At 43.3% G+C, this 23344-nt stretch overlaps 1 protein-coding gene across 3 annotated transcripts; it reads left to right on the top strand.

The window, feature by feature from the left end:
• Nucleotides 1–1715: 1715 nt before the first annotated feature.
• Nucleotides 1716–22598, top strand: parm1 (prostate androgen-regulated mucin-like protein 1). Of its 3 annotated transcripts, none has more exons than XM_023960866.2 (4): nt 1716–1917; nt 4958–5665; nt 19388–19466; nt 20098–22598. In XM_023960866.2, the coding sequence occupies exons 1-4, from the start codon at nt 1890–1892 to the stop codon at nt 20168–20170; spliced, it is 888 nt and encodes a 295-aa protein (XP_023816634.1). In that variant the 5' UTR covers nt 1716–1889; the 3' UTR covers nt 20171–22598. The 3 variants fall into 3 exon arrangements, with proteins under 3 accessions (XP_023816634.1, XP_023816633.1, XP_023816635.1); XM_023960865.2 differs by having other exon boundaries at nt 20095–22598; XM_023960867.2 differs by lacking the exon at nt 20098–22598 and adding an exon at nt 7261–7410 and having other exon boundaries at nt 1720–1917.
• The last annotated feature ends 746 nt before the right edge of the window (nt 22599–23344 follow it).

The raw sequence follows: 23344 nt of genomic DNA, 5'->3' as shown, positions 1-23344 counted from the left end.
AAGTGTGATACAAAAATCAATGACATCATATTTCAGACATATTAAGCTTGAAAAAAAAAAACTTTCATAGAATCAGTGGATCTGAAATGTCAGTTAGATTGTGTTCAAAATGCTAATCCTGGAGACTCACAAAATGATATTTTAGTAAATGTGTGATGTTAAATTACCTCAAAAAATTCAGTTTTCTCTGCTTGACTCATCACAGTTTGAAAAAACTGATCAGCCTGTTGTCCATTTGAATGATTCAAAAATCCAGTCTTGTGAATAAAAATGCTGCCCTCTGCTGGCTGATGGTTGTTGCACATGAACAGTGCCAGACCACCACAGTTCTGCTCCTTTGGCAAACATTTCTGCTAAAGATACAGTGTCCTTAAGTAAAAATGTGTCAAGAAACAGAAATATTATCATAGAACTGACCAAAACTAGCTTTTTCTAGTCCTTTTTATATCATATAATATTATTAAAACAATTTAATATAATATAATACAATACAATACAATACAATACAATACCATACAATACAATACAATACAATACAACACAACACAACACAACACAACACAACACAACACAACACAACACAACACAACATAATATAATATAATATAATATAATATAATATAATATAATTGAAAAAATTCTATTCTACCACCTGTAATAGGAAAGAAATAAAACATACATTTTAAAATTTCCTTTTTTTTCATTCTATTCCTTTTCTTTTTGGCAAAATCCAATAAGGGCTGAAACTGTTGAAATGTTTGCTAAAGAGACCGAAACATTCAATGACAGAATAAGACTGTATTTACTGCCTTTCAGTCTAACAGATAAGCAAAACTCACTGGCCTTAACGTTGCATTACAGCTGCAGTTGTGATCTGTTTTTTGCAGATACAGTGATAGCTGAGAATCAATGAAGCAACAAAGTCCAGATGAGAGTCCAGAGGACAGATCCATCCATCCATCCTATGTTTCTGCTTTGTCCTGTGCCGGGTCACGGTGACGCTGGGCTCCATCCCAGCTGCCATTGTTGCAGCTTGGACAGTTCTGTAGTCTATTCTAGGGTCACACACACATAACTACACACACCGAAGGGACAATTCACAGCAGGCGTTTGGACTGTGGGAGGACGTGCATGCATGACCAGGAAAAACTTCACACAGACAGGATTTAAACCAGTACTTTCTTACTGCTAACCAACCCGCCACCATGTGGCTCTGAGTTCTGTAAAGAGTCTCTCTTGGCCACTGACTCATAAGACATAATTTGGTTTTCTTTCACAGCTTCTCCACGCTGGCCTGTGTAACGTTGCCCTCTGTTGGCGGACCAAAACACGACAGTTTAAATTCATGTAAAAATATACCCTAAATATAACTTCAATCAAAGTAGAAGCATCAAGCAGTCCAACAGAAATATTCACAACCGAGCACCCACGTGGTTATTTGTGTGGTAATAGATTTATAAGCTCCCATCTGCTTTCCTTAAAACCTTGTGCTATCCTAAGCACTTTAACGTTGGGAGTTGGGTCATCTAGACCCACTAGACAGTGCTCTGAACCTTTTTTCTTCAATGATTTGTGATCTTCACTGGTGTCCATGGATTACATGAAATCTTTCCACCTTTATCCACCTTTGTCATGGTAGGGAGAACACGTCAATGGAAGGGTGGGGTCATCTAAGATAGCACAAGGGTTATAAAGTAACCGAACTTCCTGTTTCTGTTCATTGTTCAACACAGCCTCACACTCTCTAAGGCTTCCATCATCAAGCCTCGCCCCCACATCGCCCTAATCTGTAATCAGTCTCCTCCAGCCGCTCACTCCTCCAGCGTCCAAAGTGCAGCGTTTCTTCAGCTCCATGTGTTTGTGAATACAGCCAGTTGAACAGCGGGAAGATGAGGCTTCTGCAAACCCTGATAACATGTGAGTAAAGAAGAGCTATTCTGCTCTTCTGCACCAGTTTGACTGATGGCCGCTTTTCTAAGAACCCCGAAAAGATCATTCTCTGTTTTTACAGAAGCTTCAGCTTCAGTTTGTTCACAGAATGTTCATTTCAAACTAGGTCATAAGATAATGACATTATTCCAGCTTTATCTGAAATGTGTCGTACAGCTTCCTCCAGGGTTTGATTTACTGACAGAACGTGACATAAGCGGTGTCTCAGTCCATGCTTAAGGAGGAAACAACTCAGAGTATGATTTTTTACGGCTGTGAGGAGCAGAGCATGCACATGAGATCTGCGATGAAGTCATTTGAAGATAAGTCCTTTTGCATCTTTGGATCTTCTTGTTCTTTAAAAATGTTTTCTTTAATTTCAACCATCGTTCGAACACAAACAAACAAACAATATGTGATCAGAGAGCTGCAGGAGGCAGAAACCTCACACATCGATCTCTTATCTGACTTCCTGTACACGGAAACCTCGATGGCGAGACTCTGCTTCCTTCCTTCACAGCCGACTGTTAACTGACAGAAAGAAGTTCATACTTTGACTGTATCACCTGGAAAGCGACTGGAAGTCGTTTCATCACCACTATGAACAAAACAGGAAAACACTTTACTCCTCTGTGCTAAAGATTCCGTCAGGTTTCACTTTTGTCAGTTCGAGCAGATTATGAACCTGAAGAAAATCAGAATTAAATGGTTAAAGAAAGTTTCTGTCCATCAAAGACAGCAGTTTAAGTACTTCATTTGGAGGAGGGGGGGGGGGGGGGGGTCAGCAGCAGGTTGTGCAGCAGTGTTAGTAAAACAGTACAAATCTATTGTTAGATGTCAATAAATGATTTTGGAGTTTATCTTAAACCAAAATACAGCTGAGAGACGAATTAAAAAAAAAGAGCCCCATCAGCAAAAATCCGTTGCACAAAAGGGTCTACAAACAGAAGGGGGGTGTCATTCGGGGACTTCTCCAGTAAATGCTTCAACTGTCCAAACCAGAATCTTAGCCAGTGTAAGGAAGAATTAACGGGATGTGTCTGTTAAGTCCAGTTTAAAGCACTCGGCAGCATTTGGCGCCATTTCCAAATGACTGAGAAAACAATTTGTTAAAATAAACAAAAAGAAACTATTTGATTGTAAAAGTAAAGAAAAAAAACCCATAGATAATCCTTTCATCAGAAATATTTCTATTGATTAAGGCTTAATAGATGTTTTTTGTATGAGACTAGTTGTTGTTCACCTTTTAGCCCCTCCCTCGAGGATCGCAAAGCGAATCAGCTTTCACTGTTTCATGTAGTTTGTTCGGAAGAGATTTAAGTTTTACTATTTTTCGACTTTGACAGTCGAAGTGCTGTGATGTGAAATGAAGCTCACCCTGAGCATTATGATCAGTTTTTTGCTTTGCTCTGACACAACTTATAAACTGCTCTCTCGTGGCTGAAAGAACAGGATGCAAAAAGATCTCCCCAGCTTTGCTTCTTTAGTTTCCCCCTTTAGCACCCGGAGTTGGTTTCCCTTCCTGTTTTGATAATAGTGGTCCATCTATCCATCCACCCATCCATCCATCCATTCATCCATCCATCCATCCATCCATCCATCCATCCATCCATCCATCCATCCATCCATCCATCCATCCATCCATCCATCCATCCACCTACCCACCCACCCATCCATCCATCCATCCATCCATCCACCTAACCATCCATCCATCCATCCATCCATCCATCCACCTACCCACCCACCTGCCCACCCACCCATCCTTACATCCAACCATCCATCCATCTTTCCATCCACCTACCCACCCACCCATCCATCCATCCATCCATCCATCCATCCATCCATCCATCCATCCTTACATCCAACCATCCATCCATCCTTCCATCCACCTACCCACCCACCCATCCATTCATCCATCCATCCATCCACCTAACCATCCATCCATCCATCCATCCATCCACCTACCCACCCACCTGCCCACCCACCCATCCTTACATCCAACCATCCATCCATCTTTCCATCCACCTACCCACCCACCCATCCATCCATCCATCCATCCATCCATCCATCCATCCATCCTTACATCCAACCATCCATCCATCCTTCCATCCACCTACCCACCCACCCATCCATTCATCCATCCATCCATCCACCTAACCATCCATCCATCCATCCATCCATCCACCTACCCACCCACCTGCCCACCCACCCATCCTTACATCCAACCATCCATCCATCTTTCCATCCACCTACCCACCCACCCATCCATCCATCCATCCATCCATCCATCCATCCATCCATCCATCCTTACATCCAACCATCCATCCATCCTTCCATCCACCTGCCCACCCACCCATCCTTACATCCAACCATCCATCCATCTTTCCATCCACCTACCCACCCACCCATCCACCCATCCATCCATCCATCCATACATACATACATACATACATACATACATACATACATACATACATACATACATACATCTTCAGAATCTGCTGAATCCCTTTCAGACTCACAGGGGTTGCTGAAGCCAACCCAGTTACTGGTGGGTAAGGGGGGGTGCATCCCGAACAGGCCTCCAATCTGTTGTGGGGTCTCACGCTCACACATCACGGGGCAATTCAGCATCACCAATTAATCTTAAAAGCATGTTTTTTGGACTGTGGGAGGAAACCAAAGGAGGAGAACATGCAAGATGCAAACTCCACAGGGACATATCTTTGCTGAGATTTGAACCAGGGCCTTCTCACTGTGAGGTGAAAATGCTAATCATGTGATGAACTTAAGAAAGTCAATGTATCTCACAGCGTTTCCTATTAAGGCGTTATGTCTTTTATTAAAAGTCACATGTCTGACTAGAAAAAAAGCTGACTCGGTAGAGCCAAACCACAGACAAAGAACCTAACCCTAATATAAAACCCTAACCCCTAATTTCGAAGAAAACCTTTGCTAGCTGATTTCCTCTGAAAGTCTGTTTTGTAATTGCTGGGATTATCCAATAAAAAGGATGTTTTTGTTTCAGGTCTGCTGCTGGACTCAATATCATGCAAAGTAGAATCAGCTCCACCAACACCAACGGGAAAGTCAACTCCAGTAAAAGACTCAACAATGACCTCCATGGGAACATCACAATCTCTAACCAGCCCTGATCCTAACACCACAAAAGCTATAACTCGCTATGCTTCGTCATCACCACAAACCACAACTTTACTCACAGAAGTGACTGGAACTCAGACTGGAACAGCTCAAACCGTCCATCCAACTACCCCCATCACCACCCACACCATGTCCAGTACAGTCCCCAGCACCGGCACCATGACCAGTACAGAACCCAGCACCGGCACCGTGACTAGTGCAATCCCCAGCACCGGCACCATGACTAGTGCAATCCTCAGCACCGGCACCAGGACCAGTGCGATCCCCAGCACCGGCACCATGACTAGTGCAATCTTCAGCACCGGCACCATGACCAGTACAGAACCCAGCACTGGCACCATGAACAATACAGTCCCCAGCACCGGCACCATCAGCAGCACCATGACCAGTACAGAACCCACCACCGGCACCATGACCAGTACAGTCCCCAGCACCATCAGCAGCACCATATTCAGCACAGTCCCCAATACTGACACCTCTCTAAAAACAAGCGGCTCCACCAGTGCCACCAAAACCACGTCTGACTCCACCACAGTGACACAGGGGGAACCCAGGCCTGAAAGTCTGAGCTCAGGTAAGGAACTCCAAACCTTTTAGCTCAATTTTTGAAATGTTTTGGAGTGAGGAAGGGATCTGCTAATTAAATTTAGTAAAGAGTGTTTGTAGTCTTCTTCTCTTCAATGCTTTACCCGCTTGAATTATTTCTTGCAGTCTGATATCAGTTAATCTCTGCAATTTTACTTTCCTGCTTTGCAGAAGAATTTATTTAATCCCAGCGATGCAGTGATGTCTTGATGGTTAAGACTTTTGTAGTTTGGCTTTGCAACTAAACTTTCTTCTGGACAGGAATTGATCACAGCTAAAGTAAATAACTCTAGTCATAGCTGCCAATATTGATCTGTTTAATGTGTGTGTCAGCATAGGTGACCTCTGCAAATATCTTTTCATCCCTTTTACATTCCTCTTAATATACATTCTATATTTTCTTAAACTACACAATTTTTACTGTGGCCGTACCATTGATTCTAGACAAACCTGTTTAAACCGTTTTGTTCATTTTAGCTTCCTTCCACATCAAATATATATTTCAAAAAACAAAGGTCCAACTGTTTACTTAGAACGAACGATTTATATAAACGACCCCAGAGCTGTAATTTATGTATGTAATTATGTATGTATTTATGTAATTTATGTAATTTATGTAAGGTGTTTTCTATCATAAATGAATGGGGTACAGAGAGGGTTGATTGCATGGGGCGGTCAACTGTGGAATAAGGAATGTCAACATATTGTAACGACTCAGCTGGTACGTTACTGTAGCGGGGAAACGAGAGCCGAACTGCTAATTAACTGGCTGTATTGGAGAGCTGTCCGTGCCCCATTCACCGCACGAGTCTGGACAGTCTCAGAGAGGAAGAAGTAGGCAAAGGCGCTAAATCTCCTTTCCGGCATAAACGCCCATCTATTTGAACATCACACAAACAGACAAACAGCATGGAGGTCACTTCTGCTCACAACCCCCTCACTCATGGTGAGGAACTTTACACCCAAGATTCCCCACTACCCATGAGCCTTAAGAGCTAAAGGCGGGGTTAACTCCCAGGTCGCCGCAGCGCCCAAACCTAAGAGGGTTAAGGGTCCCCACAACCCTCACATAGTTGAAAACGCATGCTCACAATTCTGGGTTCTAACCATCGGCGTAACAGTCTTCCTCTGTGCTGGCTGGGTTGCCTACCTGTTACTGACACAGTTCCGTGCCAGTAGGTGCCGAGCCAGCAGAATCAAGCACTGTCCCCGCAGTGGGGCAACATAACCATCTGGGTGTATGTCACCTTGGGGGAGCAAACGCTATCCAGTTAACTGCTACTGAAGTAATTCCTCTGCAGTCTCAGCTTCCTGCAGGGTTGCCCCCAGGGTAGATGGCCTCACCAGCCATGCATGCTGGTGCAGATGTTCCAGAGCAAGTCCTCTTATAAAGGCATGGAGGCTCAGTTCCTTCACTGCTGCAGGTGGAAAGGTTGGGTAACCGAAGAGAAGAGCTGCACATCAGCGGCGAAGGTCCCAGGCGTTTGTCTTCTGTATCGCGACGAGACTCCAGCTGCTATCGGTTCCGTTCTGTCAAAAATTGCTCTCCAAAACGTCATTCCAATGCTGCTGCTGTCCATGCAGACAGGTCTCGCCGCTTCGCAGAAGAGAGGTCCAGCAGTACCTGGAGTGTAGCGCCCTCCAAAGCCAGGCCTAGCCCTGGGAATCCAGCCCCCAAAGCTTAAGTTGACCTGAGCCAGGACTGGTTCCAACGGTGCCAAACCACTGCAGTGCGTAAGTTTGACTGGGATGTGCATCGTCATCATAAACTACTCTAGACGGTTCAACGGCGTGGAAACCCGACTCGCAGGGAAAGGCTGCAGATGACGGCGGGTACTCGTACCTTCAGGGAGATGATTTCGCTCTTGCTCCTTGATTGTCCCGAGTTGCCTCCAGGATGCGAATTTGTTGCTCTGTCTCAGTCATCTCTCGCTCCATGTCGTTGCAGCACCGGCTAAATCATCCCACTTCTGACACCAATGTAACGACCAAGCTGGTACGTCACAGTAGCGGGGAAACGGGGGCTGTGCCGCTAATTAACTGGCTGTATTGGAGAGCTGTCTGTCCCCCATACACCCCACGAGTCCGGACAGTCTCAGAGAGGAAGAAGTAGGCAGAGAAGCATAACCTCCTTTCTAGCATCAACGCACATTTATTTAAACAAAGACAAAGCATGGAGGTCACTTCTGCTCACAACCCCCTCACTCATGGTGAGGAACTTTACAGCCAAGATTCCCCACTTCCCATGAGCCTTAGGAGCTAAAGGCGGGGTTAACTCCAAGGTCGCCACACTATATTATGGTATTAATAAGAAGTTTGTGGTCAATATTTATTGGATTGCTCAGAAAAGGGTTCCTACTGTTTTTATGTTTCAAATTAGAGACTATAGACATGATGCTTTGTTTTGGTTTTTCTTAATTTTTCTTGATGGTTATTGTAGATTAAAGGAATACCCCTTGTTGGTGTAAAAGTAAAGGTTGAAGTTTTAAACCAGATAATCAGATTGGAGTTAATTAGATCTGACCTCGATTTCAGACTTTTAGCTTTTTTGATGAACCAGTTCAGATTGCTTCCTTGTTACTTTGAGTCTGCTAAAACGTGACGTACAAAGCAGCTTTACAGGGAATGACTGAAAAATATGCAGACATATGCAGAATACTTTTGTGTTTCAAACACATTTCTGTCTTTCATACCACATGCCTGATATAATTACATTAATGCATAAGGGTTGAGTTCATCATTCATGCATATGTCTGTCAAGGGTTTCGGCCAACAGGTCTTTATGTAAATTTGGCTTTGAGCTGTTTAACATTTTTGGTCAGTTGAGAAGTACACAATTTACGCGTATTTTATGTAGTTATTGCACATTTATTACATAAGTCTTACACAATTGAGCATGACTTGTGAAATGCATATGCAAATTTGTGGCTTTCCACGACTGTTCTACGTATGTCTATAACAGACTTTTCATGCATGTAGCTCCAATGTATAATTTTTATATTGTCTATTCATCGCACATGTGACGTATGACTTGATTGACGCAAATGTTGGGCCAGATTTGGCTTTTACTTTGGTTTATGTGTTCTTTGTGTGGTTTATTTGTACTTATACCATGGTCCGGGTGAATACTTGATTCCGATTGGCTGTTTGGTGTAGATCAAAAAGTTATAATGCAGGCCCAAAAAAGTAGTTCCGGTCACGTAGCTTAAATGTTCTGTTTAACCGCGCCGGCTTCTTTAAAACAAACTTTATCTTCATCATCTGGAAAAAAACGGTAAGCGGTAAGAGGGAAACCTTCTTCCTGAACCGATGCTTTATTTAACACATCAGGAACATCAGCATAGACATCACTTTCCTTTGCTGCTGCAGGCCAGGTCAGTGCCGGCTCGGTGCACCACATTACAAATAGTTTGTTTTTTGTGAAAAAAGCAATCCAAACCGAAACAATAACAAGAAAAAATAACTAAAAACTGGTTGAATATTTATTTCTTTTGTAGGTGACCATGGTAAAAGCGGGTGAATGGCCTTGGAAGTGTGCATGATCAGAAATGAATGCACTTCGAGGAACGGTTCAGGCTTCCTCAGTGTGCATTCATTTCTACTCTGATTTTAATGTTATTCATTCAGAATACATCTGTGAAAATTTTACATAGAGAACCACAACTTTTCTCACTTTTTCCACGCATATTCATGTATGTAATACACGCAAAATGTACGTAGTGGCTGTGTGGCTTTGCATTTAATGAATCTTTTAATTTTCATTGTTCTTCCAGCCTAAAACAAAGATGTCAGTCCTAAAAGCTGCAGAGCTTCTTATTCCTCAGACAGTGGTGGACGAAATTGTTGGTACCCCTCCACAATGCTCACTGAAATGACTTGAAACGTTCAAAAGTAACAATAAATCAAAATTTATTGAAGATTAAATAATCAAAATCAGCCATTACTTTTGAGTTGTTGATTAACAGAATGATTTAAAAAAACAAACTAATGAAATAGGGCTGGACAAAAATGATGGTACCCATAACTTAATATTTTGTTGCACAACCTTTTGAGGCAATCACTGCAATGAAATGGTTTCTGTATTTGTCAATGAGCCTTCTGCACCTGTCCACAGGTATTTTGGCCCACTCCTCATGAGCAAAGTGCTCCAATTGTCTCAGGTTTGACGGGTTTCTTCTCCAAATGGCATGTTTAAGCTCCTTCCACTGATGTTTAATGGGATTCAGATCTGGGCTCATAGAATTCACTTCAGAATAGTCCAGCGCTTTTATCTTAGCCGTTCTTGGTTATTTTTGGCTGTGTGTTTTGGATCATTGTCCTGTTGGAAGACCCATGACCTGCGACTGATACCAAGCTTTCTGACACTAGGCAGCACATTTCTATCCAGAATGCCTTGATAATCTGGAGATTTCATTTGACCTTGCACATTTTCAAGACACCCTGTGCCAGATGTAGCGAAGCAGCCCCGAAACAGAACTGAGCCTCCTCCATGTTTCACAGTAGGGACAGTGTTCTCCAGTTCTGTCCAAAGGACATTTTCCCAAAATGAACTTCAAGCTGCTTAGAGATGGTTTTATAGCCTTTACCTTTACGTTGTTTGTCTATAATTTTGTTTCTAATGTCCTGGGACAATTCTCTCCTTGGCTTTCTGTTGTCCATGTTCAGTGTGGTTCACACCTTTTCACCAAACAGTAAAATGACTATTTGTCTCCCTTTAAATAGGCAGACTTTCTGATTATGGGTTGGAAAACAGCTGTGATGTCAATTAAAGGACATCCCTGAGTTCATCATGACCCCTGGGCAATTAGTTCTCAGTCTTTTATGGAGGTACCATCATTTTTGTCCAGCCTTATTTCATTAGTTTGTTGTTTAATAATTCTGTTAATCTGTTAGGGTGAGGGCACATCACTGTGAGTAATCAGGAGATGTCCCCTCAGTGCCCTACCCGCCAATTTTAACTGCACCCCCCTTAGTACACACACCCCTTCCCCCTCAAAATATACACTCCAACACATAACACACACCCATGCACACACACACCCCCACAAACACACATACACGCACACACACATTTTTCAAGGAAGGTGGGACCTAGGACCATCTGTCCCCTACCCCTTCTCTGGTAGGGGGTACGGGTCCCTTGGCGGCGGCTGCCGTGTCCCCTGGGTGCCGGTCTCCTGGGCCCGGCGGTGCTCTCTCCGATCGGGGGGTGGGGGGGGTGGGGGGTGGGGGGGGTTCACATTACACCTGAGCCGGGGGTGTCCGTGTCCCTGGGGGTGGGTTCGGGTCCTTGCCCCTGGGCGCTGGGCCCCGCCAAACTTCCAACAGTGGCCGAGTCTGGTCGGGCCATGTTTACAACACCCTTTGTGGCCCCCCTTTTTCCCTGGGGTGCTCCCCTCCGGGGTGGGGGTGGCTGGCCCCTGCCTTGCTCCTCCCTGGACCAACCGTGGGCCGGGTGGGTGGCTGCCTGGAGCGCGGAGCGGGTCTCCCTTGGGGGTCCTGACTCGTACCTGGGGTTGGGGCGGGGGGATGCCCGGAACTCCTGGGTGGTGATGGGGTGCTTGTCTGGGACTGTGGGTGCCCTTCTCGGGTGGGGCCCTGCGTTGGGCTCTTCCGGTGCGGCGGGGGGCTGTTCTCCTGGTTGGGCTGGGGCGCCGCTCTCTTTCCCCCGTGCTTCCCTGCTCTCTGGCTCTGGGGGCCTCGCGGCGGTCCTGCTGGTCCTGGCCTTGGTGGCGGATTTGGTCGCCCTGGGGGCAGTTGTCCCCTGCCTGCTGCCGTGTGGCGTTGGGGGAATTCCGGCTGCCGCTGCTGCTGTGGCGGGGGTCTGGGTGTGGGGGTGGCTGGGCGTCCTCCTCCTTCTTTTCACATTCCACCATCCATTTTAGAAGAACATAAACACTCACCTGAGCACAGGTGTTAGCTCACCATTGCACTAATAGTTTGCATGATTGAATGAATGAAAGATCTCACACTAATTGGTTTAAAGGCATAAGTATGCGCGTGTGAACACTATCTGTTTTGTATACATGTTGACATGTGGACATTTTTGCAGCTAACAGGTGTGTAGGTGACATTTCGGCGTGTGTGTGGACGGGCCCCGCCCTTTTTGTACCACATTTGAGCCTTGCCGTGGTGATGGACAACCAGTAAACTTGTCTGCTCTGTGCTGCTTCATGGTCTTATCCCCCCTCTCCCACTATCACCCCCCCCCCTCTCTAACGTCCCTCTCTCTTCTTCCCTCCTTTCCTTTTCCGTCCGGTCCAACACCAAAGATTTTCAAACATGGTTGAAATTAATAAAGTTTGGCCTCAATTACAAAAGGGGTTTATTCAGTCATACCTTTGGTTTGTCTGAAGATTAATAACCCCTCTTGTTAAAGTAAAATATGTCCAACACAAGAGGCCCTCAGCTCTCATCTGCCTGCCCAGCTGTTGGACAGGACAAGTTAAAAAAAAAATAATTCTCTTAATCAACAACTCAAAAGTAATGGCTGATTTTGATTATTTAATTTTCAATAAATTTGAATTAATTGTTACTTTTGAATGTTTCAAGTCATTTCAGTGAGCGTTGTGGACTTTCTTTAACTGAGGGGTACCAACAGTTTTGTCCACCACTTTAATAACTTATTTTGTTCCGTGTGAATGACCTTCTTTCTCGTCATCTCTGACTGTTATGACTCAAAGCTTTTATAGCTTCAAGTAGTTTCTGTGCCGGTTTGACTTGAAGTGAAACTAAAAACAAAGGTTTCCAGTAATTATTTTATTATGAATATGATCAAACTGATTTAAACTAGCCAGAAAATGTAAAGTAGCAATCTATGAACAGTAGTCTCTGTTCATAGAGACAATGAAGCTCTAACAACACAAAACCTCAGAGAGTAAAGTCCTGTGAGCAGATAAAAACACACAATGGGGCAAAGCCTCACTATCTGTGTCTAATGTCTCCTGCAGCACAGTCAGATAAGACTACTGACTGTTTATGAGAAGTGGAGCGAGGGAGTCATCCCTAGAAAATTACTTTCTTCCGGTTCCAACCAACCTGACTTTTTTTCACGATACTGATGCTGCCACGTTTGAACCGGATGATGTCCCTCTATGGGTTCACTCTATGACTTTGATATTTGGTGTGGGACACATGTGTACACCATACAGGTTTACCATTTTTCACCCGGAAGGGCAGCTGTGCCTAAGGCTTTAACTTCTCAGACAAACATTGACACGTTTCTCTCAAGGAAGTAGCCAGTTAATACCAGAACTCAAAGGTCATTTAAGTTTGTTCTGCTGGAGGAGAAAGTTATCATCGGTTCAAAGTACACAAAGAAACAAAAGCAGGTTTTAGATCTAACTGTGAGCAGACTGAAGTCGCAGAGATTCTTTTCAGAAACAAAGAGCTTAAAACAGTTTTTTAGGTTACATGTGTCATTTAAACTGAGTATAAAGTGATAATTAATATGATTTATGGATGTTTTATGGAAACATAAACAAACAGAAATGTTTTTTTTTATTAGCAGCTGCTTATCACTCAGGTTGCATGACATCTTTTCATTATTTTAATCTTGTAAATTCGGTATACCAAAAGTATTTTTTCCTCAACACACTAACATTACTAATCTTGATTCAATATTTTATCCATCCAGAGCCAGGAGACAGTAATCATGGTAAACATTATATTATCTTCTTCTTTCTCTTTCGGCTTTTCCCATCAGGGGTCGCCACAGCGAATCATCCTTTTCCACCTCACTCTGTCATGGACATCTTCTACCCTAACATTAGCCAACTTCATGTCCTCTGTTAAGACATCCATATATCTCCTCTTTGGCCGTCCTCTTGCCCTCCGGCCAGGCAGCTCCATCTCCAACATCCTTCTACCAATATATCCACTATCCCTCCTCTGAACATGTCCAAACCATCTCAGTCTGGCTTCTCTGACTTTGTAGCTAACACAGGCAACATGAGCCGTCCCTCTGATGTACTCGTTCCTTATCCTGTCTAACCTGGTCACTCCTAAGGAGAACCTCAACATCTTCATCTCCGCTACCTCCATCTCAGCCTCTTGTCTCTGTCTCACTGCTACCGTCTCTAACCAATAGAGCAGAGCTGGTCTCACCACTGTCTTGTACACCTTTCCTTTGAGTCTTGCTGGCACTCTTCTGTCACACAACACTCCTGACACTTTCCTCCACCCGCTCCAACCTGCCTGCACTCGCCTCTTCACCTCTTTTCCACACTCCCCATCACACTGAACTGTTGACCCCAAGTACTTAAACTCCTGCACCTTCTTCACCTCAGTCCCCTGTAACCTAACGCTTCTACCTTGATCCCTCTCGTTCAGACACATGTATTCTGTCTTACTACGACTGACCTTCATACCTCTTCTTTCCAGAGCAAACCTCCACCTCTCTAGCTGTTCCTCCACCTGCTCTCTACTCTCACTGCAAATTACAATGTCATCCGCAAACATCATTGTCCAGGGAGATTCCTGTCTTACCTCGTCTGTCAGCCTGTCCATCAGCATAGCAAACAAAAAAGGACTCAAAGCTGATCCTTGGTGTAGTCCCACCTCCACCTTGAACTCCTCTGTCTGACCTACAGCACATCTCACCACCGTCATACTTCTCTCATACATGTCCTGAACTACTCTGACATACTTCTCTGCCACTCCAGACGACCTCATACAGTACCACAGCTCCTCCCTCGGCACCCTGTCATACGCCTTCTCTAAATCTACCAACACACAATGCAGCTCCTTCTGACCTTCTCTGTACTTTTCCATCAACATTCTCAAAGCAAAAATGGCATCAGTGGTGCTCTTACGGGGCATGAAACCATACTGCTGCTCACAAATCTCCACCTTCTTCCTAAGCCTGGCTTCCACTACTCTTTCCCACAGCTTCATTGTGTGGCTCATCAACTTTATTCCTCTATAGTTGCTGCAGTTCTGCGTGTCACCCTTGTTTTTAAAGATCGGGACCAGAACGCTTCTCCTCCATTCCTCAGGCATCTTCTCACTCTCTAAAATCCTATTGAACAACCTTGTTAGAAATTCCACTGCTGTCTCTCCTAGGCACTTCCATACCTCCACAGGTACGTCATCAGGACCAACGGCCTTTCCGCTCTTCATCCTTTTCAGAGCCTTCCTAACCTCATCCTTTCCAATCTCTGCTACTTCCTGCTCCACAACAACCACATCTTCCTCCCTTCTTTCCCTGTCATTTTCCTCGTTCATCAGCTCCTCAAAATACTCCTTCCATCTTTTCTGTACACTCTCCTGGGTTGTTAGCACCTTTCCATCTCTGTCCTTAATCACCCTTATCTGTTGCACGTCCTTCCCATCTCTGTCTCTCTGTCTGGCTAGCCTGTACAAGTCCTTCTCTCCTTCCTTTGTGTCTAGCCTGTCATATAGCTCATCGTAAGCTTTCTGTTTGGCCTTTGCCACCTCTCTCTTCACTTTACGCTGCGCTTCCTTGTACTCCTGTCTACCTTCCTCAGTCCTTTCTACATCCCACTTCCTTTTAGCCAACCTCTTCCTCTGGACGCATTCCTGTACTTCCTCATTCCACCACCAAGTCTCTTTACCGTCTTTCCTCTTTCCAGATGACACACCTAGCACCTTCCTACCTGTTTCCCTGATAATCTCTGCTGTAGTTTCCCAGTCCTCTGGAAGCTCATCCTGACCACCCAGGACCTGCCTCAACTTCTGCCTAAATTCCTCACAAGTTTCTTCATTCTGTAGCTTCCACCACTTGGTCTTCTTTTCTGTTTTCCCTCTCTTCTTCTTCCTGACCTCCAGAGTCATCTTACACACCACCATGCGGTGCTGTCTGGCTACACTCTCTCCTACCACCACTTTGCAGTCATTAACCTCTCTCAAATGACCTCGTCTACATAGGATGTAGTCCACCTGAGTACTCCTACCTCCACTTCTGTATGTCACTCTATGTTCCTCTCTCTTCTGGAAGTAAGTGTTGACTACAGCCATTTCCATCCTCTTCGCAAAGTCCACCACCATCTGTCCCTCCAGATTCCTTTCCTTCACACCAAACCTGCCCATCACCTCCTCATCACCTCTGTTGCCCTCACCAACATGCCCATTAAAGTCTGCTCCAATAACAACTCTCTCTCCTCTGGGAAAACTCTCTATGACCTCATCCAACTCACTCCAGAATCTCTCCTTCACTTCTAACTCACAGCCAACCTGTGGCGCATACCCACTGACTACATTCACCATCACCCCTTCAATTTCTAACTTTAGGCTCATCATCCTGTCTGAGACTCTTTTCACCTCTAGAACACTGTTTACAAACTCCCCCTTCAGAATCACTCCTACCCCGTTTCTCTTCCTATCAACACCATGATAGAAAAGTTTGTATCCTCCTCCAATACTACGTGCCTTGCTGCCCTTCCACCTTGTCTCCTGCACACACAGTACATCTACCTTCCTTCTCTCCATCATGTCTGCCAGCTCTCTGCCTTTCCCTGTCATTGTACCAACGTTAAGAGTCCCTATTCTCAAACCTATGTTCCTGCCTTTTTCCTTCTCTCTCTGGCAACGGACCCTTCTGCCTCCCCTCTTTCTTCCACCAACAGTAGTCAAATTTCCACCGACACCCTGTAGGTTAACAGCATCGGTGGCGGTCGTTGTTAACCCGGGCCTCGACCGATCCGGTATGTCTAAAGTGTTGTGGATGATTCGCATGGTTATTTTGGCAATTTTTACGCCGGATGCCCTTCCTGACGCAACCCTCTCTATTTATCCGGGCTTGGGACCGGCACAGAAGTTACTAGCTTGCAACCCCTGTGGCTAGATTAAACATTATATTATCTTGGTGTAATATTAAGCCAGAAAAAAGGTCAGCAACAGTAACATGACCCACTGGTCTACAGCCTAACCTCTGTGGTCAATTTTGAATTTTGTTTTCAATTTTTCTTTAATAAAAGCATTTTTAAGCAACATTTACAACACATCAAGCAGGCATTCAAAAAGTATTTTCAGAGAAACACAGTAACTACATTTTTCCCTTTTCTACAACCATGAAGACACTGACCTTCTGTATCGTCCACAATCAAAAACATTACTGAGTCCTAAAATGTCTGTCACCATAGCATTTAAATATAAATAAAAGAGTGCTGGTCACATGATCATGTGATTCTCTGGAGAGTGGCTGCCACGATCCAAGTGAGATAACACTGTTTTCAAAGCATCAAATCAAAATTAAGGACTCAAAACTTGTTCTAATGCAGTAGGATTGATTCTGAGCCTATTACAACTTTCAAGTGAAATGTTATGCTGGAAACATTAATTGTGAAAAATGTATGTTTCCATTAAACAAAATTAAAACTTGTACAGTTAAAGGTGGAAAATAAAGCCATGCAAATGAAAAAAATAAAACAACGTTTCCACAATATTGCAACATTGATAATATTTTCAGTGTGTGTTGTGTGGACTCCAGTACCAGCTATTAGCAGTCAAGGCGGTTGATAACCGGTATTCACGGCCATTATTTGGTTTTTAGTTTAGGTACAAATATTGGTATCAAAATTTCAAGCAGCACAAACTTCAACATAACTTTATACAAATAATGTAAGATGTTTTCTTAAAGAAAAAAAGAATGAGAAACACGACCTCTGCTTGTTTCAAGTTTAAACACAAACAAAAGGGGCTCAGAGTTCCCAGGTTCAGTTTAGAGAGATAGAGAGAGAGATAGAGATAGAGAGAGAGAGAGAGATAGAGAGATAGAGAGAGAGAGAGAGAGAGAGATAGATAGATAGATAGATAGATGACTTTATTAATCCCACAATGGGGAAATTTCATTTATCTGTGGCAGCAAACGAAATTCAGAAATAATCTATATAATATAACATCAAAAAAGGACATCACAGATGTCAAGTTCCATCCATCCGTAAAAAGAGTCTGAAAAAAAAGGGAAGTTAAAAGTTGGGGCACCTGTAAAAAAAACGAAATCATCCTGATTTATCCTGGATTGAGGGGGTTTGCAGTTAAACTCCAAGACATAATCTTTGCGGTAGACAGGTCAATACACTGACAATATAAAAATATGCAAATGTCTGTCATTTGAAACAGAGGAACTAACCGTTACTGTCCGGCAGTTTTCTCTCAGTACTTTGCTGGTTTGCAGCTTCTCATATTCTGCAGTGCTCTTCCCTGTAATAAAACAAGGTCAAAATTAGGTTTTTATTCTTCTTAACAACACATAGACTTCTTCTAACATATTGTCAGCGTCATTGTTTCCCCATTGAGAGATGCTACAAGCTGGTGGAGCTGCTGCAAGTATTCGCATGATTACTTTTACACACATTGTTTTTCTAGCTTAAAGACCGTTTCCATCACCTACAGACTCAGTCTGTCCTAAACACATTCTCAGTACATCGGGTTCCTGCCCACTGCTTCTCCAGACAGTGGGCAAGACTGAATTTCAGGAGCCTCTAGTGTTGAACTGAGAACTTCAACGTGTTTTCTCATGACAACGGGTTTTTAGAAAGTTGGTCCTGTTTTGGTGGTCACTCTGGATCCTCTGATTGGACAAATAGAGGAAGGGCTCTATTTTTCTTAACTCTATAGGTGTCAGACTGTATGGGGAAACTTAAGCTTCAAGTGGGACAACTGGGGTTTTTCCACCTGAACAGTCTTGAAAATAGCCATTCAGACTGAGAAAGTAAAGCGAGAGCTTTGGAAGGTTGAGCCACAGAACAACACACCCTATGGAGCAGAGCTTTGAGCTGTAATAAAACAATATGACCTTTTGCCCCGTCTGGGTGCCGCCCATTTCATTACATTTTTATTATACATAATAAAATATGACCTTACGACAAAATGTTAGGCAGCACCTGCAGACAATATGGAGGGTACAAACAGTGCTTTTGAAATGGATTTCCAAGGTGATTTATGCAGTTATGTCCACAGGTGTCCAACCAAGGTCTGTAGCCTTGTCCCTGATGCACAGCGTTGTTTCTCCAGTTTCTCTAAATCTTGAACGTGTCACGTGGAATTGTTGGATCCACAGCTCCTCTGTAGTGGCGTGGCAGATATGTGAAAGTATCTGCTGTCAATCAAAGTTTTGCTCACATACGACACAGAGTTTCTGAATGACTTATCGCTTCAGTTGGTTTGTGTTTATTCACTTAGTTATGATTTAATGGAAACAGTGTCATTGTTTTTTTTTAACATTTATAGAATTTCGATCAAGTTTTGTGCATATTTGGAATGGAATCACAGCTAAAATGTCTAAAGTTGTTGCAGTTTGATTTTGAAAAACGTAATTTTTAAATTGTTTTCGCAAGATTTTGGTTTTACAGATAAATCTTTTCCTGCCTTGACTTCAACAGAAGCATCTTTTTTAAATCTAATAGTGCTACAAATATTCAGTGTCGTAACTTTTTTGGTTGTTACAGGTTTGCCAACGGCACTTTTTTTTTGCTTGAATTTTCCGTCATTTGTCGCACCTGTCTCAACTATTTTGTAACTTCTACCCCTAAACAGGTAAAACAAGCTCATTTTGTGTGTAAACCCCTCAGTTCAAACATAACTGCATTTTATATTATTAATGTTCTGTCACCAGTTTACCGTGAGAGCTCATAGGTCTTTTAAAGTAAAATTAAAACCAAACCTTCCTGGAATTTGGTTTGTAAAACCCCTCCAAGAAATGCCTTTTGGACAGATGGTGTTTTCTGATTGTCATTTGTTTTCTCTGCAGGTTCCGTCACAGTCATCATTATTACAGTTATCCTCCTGGCTGTCATAATCTTGGGAGGGCTGTATTACTACAAGAGGAGGTCAGTAGAGTGAAAACAAAAAAGAGATCTGAATTTTCTCCGCTATAGTTCATACAAAGTGTGTTTTTGCTGTTTATAACATGTTCTTGTGACATTTTTCTGATGATGGAGTATACAGAAGAAGAAAATTGAGAGATTCTTTATGCAAATCGTTTTGAATCACGAGTAGACGAGAAAATTCAGTTTGAAAAAGATCGTATTTGTGATGTAAAAAATACTGGCAGCTCGTTAAGTCCTGATTTGCACTTTCCAAGGCTCCAGTTAAAAATTAATAATAAAAACTTTGAGTAGTAATAATATCAACAGTTTAAAAATTGATTTTGTGAATTGCTATTGATGAAAGACAGAGCAGTTAAAGTCCTTGTGTTAGCATCACAAAATGTACTTTAAAACAACATCACCATAATAGACAGTTATTGCTTTAGCATCACTAAAAATTAAGCTGCAGATGTCGGCGCCTTTGTTAATAAATGTATGTTAATAAAAACAGGTCAGTTTGTTATTTTACTGCTCAGGTTTTTAGTTGTTTTTCCTGTTTGTTTCGACTTTGGTCTGATTTTAGTGCACAATTTTAATTGAACGCTTTGACTCTTTGCTTAACATTTGTTGTTTTTGCTCTTCAATCCAGCAGAGCATCGTATGGCCGCCTGCTGGACACGCATGAAACTGCGGATAATTTCACCAACCCCATGTATGACCCTTGAAGCTCAACGGCTGATCTCCAGGACTCAAAGTTCTGGAGGAAAGATCCTGATGAGAACAGTTAACCTAACCAGGAGTTCCACCTCTGCAGTAATCTGCTGTTTCCCTTCAATCCTGCTGGCATGAGATGAAGGTTGTTGGTGCTAAACTCTGAGACGGGAGGCCATTCTGACATATAATGCACTTTTAAATTTCCAAACTAGTGTGGGCGCCTACATTCAATCGATCAAAACATCTGGAATAAAAAGCTAATTTCAAGTTATCAAGAGTTCTACATTGATTTCTCCTAAAAGCCTCAGAAATCAGAGTAACAAAGTCTTTATTAAACATTTCCACTTGTTTTTCTTCAGACATAAACAGTGGAGCACTTCCAGCTTTGGTTGATCTTTTAAAACCTAAATGGTTTAGTTTAAAGTTTAAAGACTTACAAACCTAATTATCAAGCAGAACTGCAATGTTGGTAAATAACAACCACTCTGTCAGTAATCCCACTAGTACTCTGAATAGTGTAGGAGTAGTTATACTTGTCTATTTGAGTGCATCCTACTGCTGTGTAGTGTTCTGTGGAGATGATGTATTATTTTAAAACTGGAAGTTAGACGCATGTGGAAAACACACAAATCCTAGCTGAGAGACACTAAAACAGGAGTTTTGTGACTTCTTCCTGTTTGAACAAACCTGCTTCACTTCTCAAACTCATGTTGACTTCCTTTAACTTGGTCAAGAAGGTTTCACTGAAACATGGGGAATGCGTTCTGCTCATTGTTTAAAACCACAATGAAACTTGTCAAAGTACATGAAACCATCTCCACAGTTGATGTTTTTTTAAACACTCAACAAAACCCCCCCATTCAAGTCCGTCAGTGCAGAATTGAACCCCACTGCTCTGCAACAAGTCACATGCAGCTGCAGACAAATGATGCTGCCTGCTGTTCTGCCACACTTAGGCTACATTCACACTGCAGGGCTTAATGCTCGATTCGGATTTTTTGAAAGAATCCGATTTTTTTGCAAGACCGTTCACATTTCCAAGTAAATCCGAACTTTTGTGATCTCCATTGTGACCGTGAAACGACCCAAAACTGACCCGCATGCGCAGAAGAGTACTCAACGGTGAACGACGTCACACGTTATTTGCGGTTATTTGTTATTTGTTGCCAACAACAGTGCTGTCAACAGTGGAGCTCTTTTTGCATTATGACATTTATTTTCACGAAGGAGCCAGCACAATTACAATCTTCTTATTTTAAGATGGCAATGGAGTCGGGATCGTCTGTACCCACTGTAGTGGAATGGGGATGTGTGTGTGCTGGGGCCGTGCGCGTGTGTGTGTAAGAGGGAGGAGAAGAGCGCGTGCAGCAGTGGAGAATGGGGGGGCAGCGTGGGCGCGCATTCATGTCGTGTGCTACGGAGGAAGGAGAACGGTAATAGAAGAAGGTTTCCCCCAGAATAAATGCTAATGATTCTTTATTAACTCGTTCTGGAGAATCTAAGGGTCAGAACAGGGAGGAGGAGGAGGAGGAGGAGGAGGAGGAGGATCCGCCTTGGGTCCCCCGCGCTTCTGACCACGGTCGGAAAGGGGAGAAAGAAAAATAAAGGAATCGCGGGAAAGGTTCAACACCACGCTCGGCCATTTAGCTGGAGATATTTTCAAAAACCGCCGGTTTCGATAAGAGCCCTGGAGTTTGGCCTGAATAGAGCTGTCACCCCAAATATTAGTCCAATCGGTGACCTGGCTTCTCTTCCACTGACTGGTCTCAGCAGCATCGTCCGCCATGGTTGATGTTTATGTTCTCGTTCCCGCATACTTCAACGCAGAATTATGACGTTTGTTGCGTATCGATGACGTACGGTTCGGAATCAAGTCGCCTGGCCGGTCAGACGGAGGTCGCATTTGAAAATATCCGATACGTATCGGATTCAGGCCAGCAAACCCAAGTGGCCTCGGGTCACATTTGAAGAGATCGGATCTGTGTCGTTCAGACTGTCATGAAAAGATCAGATACAGGTCGCATAGGGGCAAAAATCGGAATTGGGTCGTTTCAGCCTGCAGTGTGAACGTAGCCTTACAAAGAATGAAAGGGGGAGGGGTCCAGATGACCCCACTCCCAACGTTAACATGCCTTGGAGGCACGTTATCTGGACCCCACAAGATAGCACCAGGGTTAGAAAATTAACAGCCTACAAAACAAAAATGGTGAAATACATGTAACACCATTAAAAACAAATGTTTTTTTTAATGATTGAATTGTTACGTTTAAATGATGAAAAGATGAAGTAATATTATAAGAATTTAGTGTTCCTGACAGAGTGCAATGAAAAAACTGTGTTTTTAAAAACCAATAAACATGGCAATACAAGAAGCCACTTTTTATTTTGTCACAGTCATGTTTTGATGTACAAAATGCAATAAAATTGTGTTATTTTGGACCATCTTTAGTATTTAAATACCCATGCTCTTTTAATGGGTCAGCTCAGCTCAGCTGCAGATCAGATTTGATTGGTCGTGTTTCAGTGTGAATAAATGTGAGTGTGGGTCAGTGTGACTTGTATTAAGGCCACTTGGATGCTTTCCTTTGTCTCTCCAGCTGGTGTCATTAGAGAGAGGCGATAATGGGGGGGTGAGAACAGAGTTGCCCACCATATATGCTGTAATTATCACCTCTTACCCCCGCACTGCCCTGTGTTTTCTTCACGATTACACTGAGGAAGGGTACTATCACTGTAGTAGTAATAGCTGGAGCAGTGAATTTCTGCCTGACGCATGAGGACAAAGCGGACGCTCCCAAAAGGAGGCACAGCCTGCTACCAACAAGGAGGAAAAAGTCCTGTGAATCAGTAAACTGTGATGATACAGAAGGGAGGATCTCTTCATCGTGTGCTCAGCCTCGTTTAGCAGGAAAAGAAACCACAGATATAGTTCTGTAGCAGAGGCAGGAAGGTGCCACAGGCTTTGTCGCCTGAAGGTGAAACTAGTATGTTATATACAATTTAACAATTGACAGGACAGAAGTTATTGGTCTGCATGACCTCTGACAGCTGAGCGGATTATTTAGTTAAATGAGTCTTGGTAGCTGCTATAAATGTAAAAACTGAGTGAACCTCGCGGACTGGAAACCACGGCGCGAGCGCGGTTTCTTGTCTGCTGAAACCGGACGTTTCACTTTCAGGCAACC

This window comes from Oryzias latipes, chromosome 12, assembly GCF_053564925.1.
Source record: "Oryzias latipes strain Hd-rR chromosome 12, Olatipes_Hd-rR_3.1".
NCBI classification, from domain to species: domain Eukaryota; kingdom Metazoa; phylum Chordata; class Actinopteri; order Beloniformes; family Adrianichthyidae; genus Oryzias; species Oryzias latipes.
The sequence above is the reverse complement of the archived record's forward strand: the minus strand, read 5'-3'. Positions and strand labels throughout refer to the sequence as shown.

Coding starts and splice junctions, on each gene's coding strand:
- parm1 (XM_023960865.2), top strand. CDS start 1,890: ATGAGGCTTCTGCAAACCCTGATAACAT. Junction 1,918..4,957: donor TCTGCAAACCCTGATAACAT/GTGAGTAAAGAA, acceptor TTTTTGTTTCAG/GTCTGCTGCTGGACTCAATA. Junction 19,467..20,094: donor CTGTATTACTACAAGAGGAG/GTCAGTAGAGTG, acceptor TCTTCAATCCAG/CAGAGCATCGTATGGCCGCC.